We start from the raw sequence: 11,089 nt of genomic DNA, 5'->3' as shown, positions 1-11,089 counted from the left end.
ATACCATGGACTGCTAGGAGTACAAACAGGTTTGTCCTGGAGAGGATGAAGCCGTGCTCCTTTGAGTCAAGGATTCTGAAGCCTCGTCTGACATAATTTGGGCACATTGCAAGGAGGAACTGGTCCTTGGAGAGGGACACCATGCTCAGGAGAGTGGAGAGACGGCACATGAGAGGAAGAACCTCGATGAGATGGATTGATTCTGTGAGTGGAGTGGTGGGATTGAGTGTGTTTGAGACGGTTAGTTTGGCATAGGATAGAACGGCATTTAGGGCTCTTGTACATAGGGTCACTATGAGTTCCAAGTGACTGGATGGCACATAACAACACCAACAACATCAGCATTTGCAGAGGGATGAAGGTTAAGAATGGAAGGGTCAAGGTAAAGGTCAAAATGAAGAGTGGTTACAATGTTGTTGTTGTATATTAGTGTATAATACTGTAGAGTGCAAATTAACCCACAGCTGACCCTCCTTCAGTTTTCAGAGGCAGAAATCACCTGGGAGGTGACTTTTTCTTTTTTTCCTGCAAAACAATTGGTGGATTCAAACTGCATGCCTTCAGATTTACAGCACATTTTCTTATTGCTAGGCCACTAGAGATCTCTGTTATAATATGAGGATTATAATTAATGTCATATAATAAATATGTATGTGCAGTTGAATATAAAATTTATTCACTTTATAAAGTTTAACTCAAATCACAATAAAAGTTAAATCCTTACCTATTTAGTGTAACATTCAAAACACCTTGCAAATCTGGCTTTCACCTATCATTTTAACCTTCTTTTTGGTACAGTAACCCTTTGGAGCTATGCACTTTAGATTTGTTAGTTATTCCAAAAGTACCTGATGGACTGCTTCGGTTCTTCACATCATTCCTTTTAAGAAACATGACCTTTCCCCCACATTGAATTCTGAAATTCTACCCAGTATTTATGATACAGTTTCTCACATTTAATTTGGAAGGCAACCTCCCTTTTGTCAGAGTATCTGTCTTAGTCCCCCCCCTTCTTTTAATCAAGGCAACACATTTTATATAATACTGTTTATCCAGACCATGACATTTTTCCTCATTTGAACTATAAAATTTCTGACAGTCAAGAGCATCCAGCTTTTATTTTCATTTTGTCCCATTGATAATAATTTACACATTTAGTTGGATTTTGACAAATATATGCTAAATGATTATAGTATGGATGATTATAGTATCTTGCAAACATGAACTAGCCATTTTCAGGAACAAATACCTTTTAAAGGCTTAAGTTCTGAAAAGCTACACACAAATGTTATTCATCAGTTTCTTCAGCTGGTCTAAGGACTAAGGTTATTGTGATTGGACTTGAGACAGCAAGAGGAATGAGAACCGAACAAATGAAAGCACAACTTTTGACTTTAGAATCTCACAATACAAAATGTAAAGCAAGTTATCCAAGAACTTAAGAACATACAATCCAACATTTGACTTTCAAACAAAATTAAGGAAACCAGACTTTGGCCTTTTTCCTGTTACCTTTATCTGGCCTTTTTCACATGGCTCACTGCACACAGATCTGATGATGGTACTTTTCTTGGACCACACTTCATCATCATCCATTTTTAATTCTCCATTGTCCCAGCTTCCAACATTGATGTAATCAAAATAATCCTTTCCCATTTCCTTGAAATTCATTATTTCATACCTTTAGGAACAAGAATATAGTAAATATTCAGCTGAGAATATAAATGCTCAGTTATCGGTAAGCAATATATTTATTCCCCAAAATTTATTTATTATCATATTAGGGACACTTGATTTTTCCTTGATACTTAAAGTAGCAAGGAACCTGTCTGTTTCATCTCAGAGATAGCTTTTTACTTCCAAGTTAATACTTGACATAGAAAATTATCCCATGAGAAAATGACTTGAGCAAATTTAAAGATAGTTTTTAAATAACTTCAAGAAGCTTAAACAAGTGCTAATTTTAGCCTTCTAAAAAGATTGAAAGCTTTGTCTTCATTACTAACATGACAAAATTGTCTTTTGTTAACCTAGTGAGAATTGTAAATATTAATTCTGATTCAGTTTTAGAGAATTTGAGGTAATCTGGATCAGGCAGAGCCAAAACCGGTTGGGAGGCACAGAGGGGAGACTGCAGGACACGCCACCACCACCACCACCGGGGAGTCTGGAAGCTGCACAGGCAGAAGTCCAGGCCAGGCGATAGAGAAGCCAATCCCGGCTTCTCACATGTCTATAGGTACAAAGGCCCAAGGCGGAGCCAAAATCAGTAGGGCCCTCGGGCCAAGAAGAAAAATACAATCTATACAGGAGTTCTACAGGACACATCACCTACCTTTCTGAGACAGTACAACTAAATTTAAGAGACACTGGCCACAGCATAAAACAATTTCAGCAGTTGACGTGTTTGGAATCACAGAAGCCAAGAAAGCTTCAGATACAAGCTGTCAGATCATGGGTCGGACAATGGAAGATAAATTCTGAAGGGATTCAATAGAAGTGAATGGGTATCCTGGTGGAGGGTGGAGCGGGAAATAAGCGGGTCGAGTCACTGGGCTATGGGCAGGAACACTCCACAATGAGGGATTTATCTTTCACTACTCCACACATTGCTTGTCTGTCAGATACTCCTCTAAATATAAACATGCAGACTAAGACAGACTAGGAAGAAGGATTGGCCATCCACTTCTGAAGTAGCAAGCCTCTGAAAACCCTATGTACAGTGACTGGGGTAATCGGGATTGGGTGTGTCAGAGGTGATGCGATTGGCACAGGATAGAGCAGGGTTTAGGGCTGTTGTACAAAGGGTCGCTATGAGTCACAAAATGACTCAACGGCACATAACAACAACATATAAGACTTAATGTGTACATTCATTGTATAAACCCAATTTCAGGAGTGATAGTTAAAATAAATTTGAATATAGATGGATTTTAAGTATCTCTGCAATGTGAACATGCTGGAAGAGAGTAGGACTTTGTGAATTTTTAGTCTTTTTTAAACTATCATTAATTTCTTTTACTGTGATTGTGTTGTTGTTAAATGCCATCGAGTCATAGGCGACTCATAGCAACCCTATGAACGCAAGTGCTCGACACTTGCATGTGCGTGCGACTTTCATCCTCTCTCCAGGTTCATAGGGTTTATTTATGGAAGTGGATGCCACTCCTGCTTCCAAGCTCGTTTAACCCGTGGAGAGCCACCAAACACTGTCCACCATGGATAGCCATAACGCATTGACACATGAGTATCACAGTTTTACTGTGGTAAAAATGTATAAAACAAAATAATAATCATTATAGCCTTTGTTATATATACACTAGAGTGACATGAATGACCTTTACCATACTGTACCATGCTCATTAATATCATCAGTTCCTATATTTTGCATCGGTCTTAATAGAAACTTCATGTCCTCTATGCAGTGTTTTCCCTTTCCTCTTCACCTTAAGCCTCTCAGTTGTTATTAGTTCATCTAGTCAGGGTCCCCAAGTATGCAGAGAAGAACTGCTTCAAGGGGTTTTCATGGCTGGACCTCTTAGTTTTCTCTCTCACCCTTGGTAACCACTAATAAACTTCGGTCTATATATTTTTGTTTTATCGAAGTATTTCATACAAGTAAAGATGATAATTATTCCTTTGTTTCTGACTTATTTAATGGAGTTCAATGTTTTCAGATTTCATCCATACTGTTTCATATCTCAGAATTTGAGTGTGTGTGTGTTGGGGAGGGGAAGTGTTAATTATTATAGGGACTATCCTGTGTTTATCTTTTCATCTGTAGCTAGACATTCAGGTTATTTTCACCTTTTGGACAATGTGAAAGTATTGCAATGAACACTGGTGTACAAATATCTTCTGTGCTCCTGTTTTCAATTCTTTTGGATATATTCTCAGGAGTGGGTTTGCTGGATCTTAGCAGCTTTGGTGGTATAATGTCTTACGTGTTGAAAGATGAGCCATCTCCTCCTATAAAGAATTACAACCTCAGGGAGCTTAAGGAGTAACTCTAAGCTGAATTAACTTGACTGCAGTGGATAGCAATAATATATTTAATGTTGGGGATTTCTCAAAATTATCAATAGCAAGTGTATGTGATTTTATGATTCTACCACTAGAAAATGACAATCCATTTTGTCCACATCCCTGCCAATTCCTTTTACCTCTACCTGTCCCTCCACCCCCTCAGTGTTTCAGATTATCACGCTTCATGTGTATCAGAACATAACTAGAGTCTGTTTGGTTTTCACTGGCTGATTTTTCAGAAGATCACCAGGTTTTTGTTGTGAGGCACCACTGAGAGACTCATATCGTCAGTCTTTCAGCTAGAAATTCAGCACCTTAAAAATGTGTACCTCCTGGGAATTCTATGGATCTCCTGTTGTGTTTACTTAATACAGTTGTTTTAAGAACTGAAGAAAATACATAGAAGAGTCTGGGAAATTCAACATTATTTATAATATTATTATTTCCATTATGTTTTTGTTATACACCTTTGAGTTGAAATTGACTCATAGCTGATGCTCTCGTGGATTTTTAAAGCCTGTACATAGCATGAGAGGAGATTGCCCATCCTTCTTGCATAGAACAGCTGGTGGATTTGAACGCTGTGCCTTAGAGTGGGCAGCTCAACTTCTTGGCACTAGAGCTTCTTATATATCCTAGTAGCATCCACATGGTTTCTCATTATAGCTTTTATTTGCATTTTTTTCAAGACTAATTTTCTTGAACATCAAGAAGTATTGTTGGTTATGTGTGTATCTTTGGTGAAGTATCTCTTCTGGTGCTTATTTATTATTATTTTGTTGTTGTTGTTGTTGTTGTAAGGTTTATTTTCTGTACATATTGAACTTTTATTGATATATAATGAGGTCTGGTGTTATAATGGTCAAGGATTGAACAACCCATCTGCTCCATAGCAAGAAGAACTAATGTTCTGTAAAGATTAGGACTGAGGAAACTCTATAGGGCAGTTTTTCCTCTGTAGTATGTGCTGCTATGAGTGAAAAACAAACAAAAAACCAACAAAAACCCACTCCCTCCCTCAATTTGTCAGCACCTATCATCATCTGACATATGGTTCCCAATTTTTTTTCTCCTGATTTGTAGGTCATCTCTTCACTTTATTGATAATGTCCATTTATGAATACATATTTTTAATTTTAATGAAGCCCATATGATCTATGTGTCCTTATTTTGGTATCTTATCTAAGAATCTATCATCAAAATCTAGATTCTGAAACATTACTCCTGTTTCTTCTAGTTTGAATTCTTGTATGTAGACTTATAAATTAAGGTCATATATTAATATCATTGATTCATTTTATCTTACATTTATGATGTGGTACAACATGTAGAAATCCAATTGTCCCTGCACATTTTTTAAAGAAAATACTCTTTCTCCATTGTATGGACCCTTGTTGAAAATCAATTAGCCATAGTTGTACGGGTTGCTTTCTGGATTCTCAATTCTGTTCTTGGGATAAGTCACATTTTATGGTGGACTATGAAAATTTTCATACATCATGCTTGGGGTGGCAGAGGGACAACACAAGAGAGGAAGATCCTGGATGAGATGGATTGACTCAGTGACTGGAGTAATTTGAGTGGCTGTGTCCAACACAATGAGGTCGGCTCAGGATAGAGAATGGTTTAGAGCTGTTGTACAGAGAGAGGGTCGTGATGAGTCACAAGTGACTCGATGGTACATAACAATGTGAATATTTTCAGATGTCTCTGTTTTCATAATATTTTGTTAAGAATTTAAAAATACATATTAATAAGAAAAAAATGGTATTTCCTTGTTTTCACCCCCTTTCTCCAATTAGAAAGATGTTTCTAGAGATGCATTTCTGAAGAATAATTTTTCAATCAGAACATTGGATGAGCACACTTGTGCTAAATTTTATAGGTATATCGTGGACATCCAATTAGTTTTCATAGTATTATACATATTTTGTCCTCCATACTGACTCACAGCAAACTTTTGAATGATAGGATCCTGAATCCTGTTATATCCTGCACCATCTTTACTGTCTATGCTATGTTCAAGGCCATCATTAAGATTATTGTGTCAATCCATCTTGTTGAAGGTATTCATATCTTTCACTGACTCTCTACCATTACCAGCATGAAGTCTTTTTCCAAGGACTAATGCCTCCTGTATGTGAGATGAAGTTTCCCTGTCCTTGCCCTGAGGAGCAACCCTCAGTTTCAGTTGGTTTCAAGATAGATTTGCTAATTCTTTTGCCAGCCAATAGCATACTTGATACTGTTTTCCCACTCCACAATTCAAAGGTATCAATTCTTCTTTGTTCTTCCTCATGCATTATCCAATTTTCAGAAGCATAGAAAACAATTGAAAATGACAGGCTTAGATCAGGTACACTTTAGTCTTGAAACTAATAGCCTTGTTCCTTAGTACTTTAGAGAGAGCTTTCACAGGGTTTTCTAACTCAACACCTCTTTTTACTTCTTACCTCTTTCTGGCATGAATGTTTATTGTAGATTCAACTAAAATTAAATTATTGACAATGTAGATCTTATCTCCATCTATTATGATATTGTCTTTTGGTCCAGTGGCAAAGAATTTTGTTTTCTTGATGTTGAGATGTAATTCATATTGAAGGTTGTAGTCTTATATCTTCTTCAGTAAACACTCTAAGTCTTTGTGTTATCTCCTTAACACAGATTGTTGATGAGTCTTCTTCCAATCTTGATATTACATTCTTCTCCACATATTTTCAAATGATTTGCTCCTCAGCATACAGATAGATTAGGATAAAGCCTTAACACATGACATTCCTGATTTTAAACCACGAACTGTGCCTTATTTGTTTGGACAATTGCTTCTTGGGTTCCAAATGAGCACAATTATTAAGTGTTATGATACTCCTAATTTCTCAATGTTAGCTATAATTTATTATTATATACACAGTCAAATGCCTTTACATAATCAATAAAGTGCAAGTAAATATTTAATGGTATTCTGTACTGCCAACCATGATTGATCTGATATGAGCAATGATATCTCTTGTTTTATGGCCTCTTCTGAATTCAGCTTGAATTTTTGGCAGTTCCTCTTGATGTACTGTTCCAGTAGATTTTGAGTAATCTTCAACAGGATTTTCCTTACATGGGATAATGTTATTAAAAAATCTCCATAGTCTGTTGTAACACCTTGTTTTGGAACTGGAACAAGTATAGACCTTTTCTAGTCTGTTGAACAGGTACTGTAGGATTATAATCCAGGTTAATAACATTGTCAGGACAGCTTCTGAAATGTGCATGCAGGCATTTTAGCCTTGAGCTTCATGCCTTAGACTAGTATTACTAAATTCGCAGTCCTGCCAATATTGGCTCTTTTCTTCCACCTCCAAAATTTTACAGAACTCTTGGGCAAAGTCTCTTAGATTAGCTCTGGTAATATCCAGCACAAGGAGGGAGAAGAGTGGAGAGTAGCAGTCAGCTCATTTTCATGTCAGATCTCTTCTAGTACTCTATTCGCTTATGGCTGCTGTTGCCACTATTGGTTGCCATCAAGTTGAGCACGACTCATAGTGACCCTATGAATGAAAGACTTAAAGCCTTTCTGTAACTATCATCTTTTATAAAAATTCATAGACTTTCCAGAGGCATGTGGTTTAGAAAGTGGATGCCACTCCTCCTTCCAAACCTGTCCTAAACTAGGAGTTCCAACAAACACTATCCACCGTGGGTAACTGTTATGACATTTGACACTGGGATGGCATAAGGTTCAGCATCACAGCTGTTGCCATAGGCAGCAAGAAAACAAAAATCCTCACCACCGAGCCAACTGGCAATATCCTGATTGATGGAGAAAAGATAAAATTGTCTGTTGTTTGTCTTACTAGGATGCACAATCAACACCCTTGGTAACAGCAGGAGTTGTGTAGCTTTGAAAACATCTGCTGTTAGGGATCTCTCCAAAGTACTAAAGGACAAGGATGTCAATTTAAAGACTAAAGTGCATCTGATCAAAGCCATGGTCTATTCAATTACTTCCGATATGTCTATAAGTTGTACAATGATTAAGGATGACAGAAGAAGAATTGATACCTTTAAATTGTAGTGTTTGAGAAGAGTACTGAATATCATGGACTTCCAAAAGCACAAACAAATCTATCTTGGAAAAAGTGCAACCAGAGGGCTTCTTAGAAGCAAGGATAGTGAAACCTCATCTCACATATTTTCACATGTTGTTAGGAGGGACCAGTCTTGGGGATGGACATCATGTGTAGAAAGGTAGAAGGTCCTCAGCAGAATTGATTGACACATAACTGTTAACAGTGGGCAAAATTATATTGGAGATGGTAAGAATGACACAAGATAGTGCAAGGTTCTGACCTGTCATTCATAGAATCATTATGAGTCTCAGTAAGCTTGATAAGATATAAAAACACGAGTAATAATTTTGAGTAACTCTCTAAATTCCACTTTAAGACAAAAGTACCATACCAGTCTGTCAGACACAAAATTGAATCCAAATCTTTTTACTTTATCCTAATTATACCATGGCTACTAAATGTGCAGTGAATTGAGACATTAACACATAGAGCATTGACATATAAAGAACGTATGTTATGCCACTGTTTTTTCAGATATGGCATCTGAGTCTTAGATGAGTCTTTGATCATTTTTGGTGTTCCTGTGTTAGGCTATGTCTTTTTGTTCTGTTATTGATTTATCCCTAGCCCCAAAGTATTTATCAACCTTCTTGCTACTAGTTATCAAATTTGATCATATCTAGTCCAAATTACAATAGAACTATGACATAGAAAACTTTAATGAGTATGACAATTCACGTAATAAGCAAGTGGCAGAGCCAGTACCTAAATCCAGTCTAGATTTCAAATCCAAAATTTGCTTTAGATCTGCTCAATAGAGCTAAGAAATCAATGCTGTTGTTTAATAATTGAAAAAAAATGAAGCATTCTGCCTACATTTTAAGGCTTTTTTATATTTGTTCTGTGGTATCTTTTATTTTATATAGATTAAGTGGTCAAAAGTAGAGAGATATATTTTTAAAAGTAAAAAAAATGACCTATTTTACAGGAGAACTATTCAAAGAAAAGTTAAATTTTAATTTTGGTTCAAGGCAGTAAACCTGACTACATGGATCTGTGCTGAATCTTCCCTTTGGAATTAGCCTCTAGATCGTTGACAGTTACTACTTGACTATAGACAAAGGAAAAAAGAAATCTTATCATTAATTACTTCAGCTGGGGAAATATGACTGCTTTTAAAATCTTTGTCAGTGGTAAAAACACTCAAACGATGAAAATAATTATTCACAAGAAAAGACTTGTGAATACAGATTCATTTGTTTTAGGATGGAGGATATAAGTTTATTCTCAGCCAAAAGATGAAGAAGTTAAAAAAAATCCTTTCTTAAAATTCTGGTGAAAATTAAATGCATATTATAGCAGCTATTGGCAATGTTTTTACCTATGTATACTGTTTTTATTTCCCTAAATTGCTGCTGTTATTGATTGACTTCTAGTTAAGTACGACTCATAGTGACCCTATGAACAAAAGGCCCGAAGCTCCTCTACAACTATCAACCTTTATCACAGTTCATAGAGTTTCTGGAGGCATGTTATTTAGAAAGTGGATGTCGCTTCTGCTTTCAAACCTGTCATAGTATGTTATGTGCCATTTAGTCACCTGCGATATATAGCGACCCTATGTATAACAGCTCTGAACCCTTCCCTGTCCTGAGCCAATCTCACTAATTCTGACACACCAACCCTCATTGCCCCAGTTACTGTATGAATCTATCTCATGTGGGTTCTCTCTCTCCTGCATGGTTTGTCCACTCTTCCAAGCATGATGTTCTTCTCCAATGAACAATCTCTCCTGGCCACATTTCCAAAGTAAGTAAGGCGGAACTTCAAAATCCTAGCCTCCAAGAAGATACTTGGGTTCACCCTCTCCAAGACAAACCTACTTGTTTTCTTGGCAGTCCATGGTAAGTTCAAGACTGTGCTCCAGCACCACAACTCGAAGGCATCTATTGTTCTGTCATCCTTAGTCATTGCCCAAGTGTTTGAAGTATAAAAAGTAAATGAGAATACCATGGCCTGGATTAGGCACACCTTTGTATCTAGACTGACACTGTTGCTCTTCAGGACTCAGGAGAGGTCCCAATGCAGTTTGTCTTTTGATTTCCTGACTGCTGGTGTTAAGAGTGTTGATTGTGGATCTGAGCAAGCTGTAGTAGTTAAGCTCAATCTCTTATCCATCTTACAAGGTGCTGCCAATTGACCCAGTGGTGAGAATCTTTGTCTTCTTGATGCTGAGCTTCAATCTATATTGAAGACTACAGTCCTTGATCTTTTGTAGCAAGTGCTTCAGGTCTTTTTCAGTTTCAACAAACAAGGTTGCATCATCTGCATATTTTAGGTTGTTAATGGGTCTTTGTCCAATCTTGATGCAACACTCCTCCTCAGAAAGCCCTGCTTCCTAAATGATCTGATCTGCATATATATTGAAAAGGTACAGGGACAGGATACATCCCTGACACACGCCTTTCCTGATTTTTGAACCATGCAGTGTTTCCTTGCTCTGTTCTTGTTATCTACACAAATACCTTTACACAGTCATTGAAAAACAGACATTCATCTGGTACTTTCTGCTTTCTGCCAAGATCCAGCTGACATTGGCAATAATGTCCCTAGTGCCATGACCTCTTCTAAATCCAGCTTGCATTTCTGGTAGTTCTCTGTCAATGTACAGTTAAAGTCTTTTCTGGATAATCTTCAGCAGGATTTTGCTAATGTGTAATACTAGTGATATTGATCAATAATTTCCACACTCTGTCAGGTCACCTTTTTTTTAATGGAATAAATATGGATCTCTTCTAGTCAGTTGTCCAAGTAGTTGTCCTCCAGATTTCTTGGCACAGCTTGGTGAGCACATGCAAGGCAGCATCTATTTGCTGAAATACGTCACTTGGTGTTCCTTCAATTGCTGGGGCTTTATTTTTTGCCAAGTCCTTCAGAGCAGCCTGTACTTCCTCCTTCATCACATTGCCTCTTGCTCATATGTTGTTTCTTGAAATAAGGCC

At 37.2% G+C, this 11,089-nt stretch overlaps 1 protein-coding gene across 2 annotated transcripts in view; it reads right to left on the bottom strand.

The window, feature by feature from the left end:
• Positions 1-11,089, bottom strand: part of GRM5 (glutamate receptor, metabotropic 5) — a 655,562-nt gene that overhangs the window by 136,137 nt on the left and 508,336 nt on the right. For both annotated transcript variants that reach the window (XM_006895249.1, XM_006895250.1), the window contains exon 6: positions 1,513-1,681. In XM_006895249.1, the coding sequence (XP_006895311.1) occupies positions 1,513-1,681 (169 nt within the window). The remainder of the gene's footprint in view (positions 1-1,512; positions 1,682-11,089) is intronic.

This window comes from Elephantulus edwardii, unplaced genomic scaffold, assembly GCF_000299155.1.
Source record: "Elephantulus edwardii isolate Elephantulus edwardi_28Jun2011 unplaced genomic scaffold, EleEdw1.0 scaffold00163, whole genome shotgun sequence".
Taxonomy (NCBI): domain Eukaryota; kingdom Metazoa; phylum Chordata; class Mammalia; order Macroscelidea; family Macroscelididae; genus Elephantulus; species Elephantulus edwardii.
Note: the sequence above shows the minus strand (reverse complement) of the source record. Positions and strands in the feature narration are given on the sequence as shown.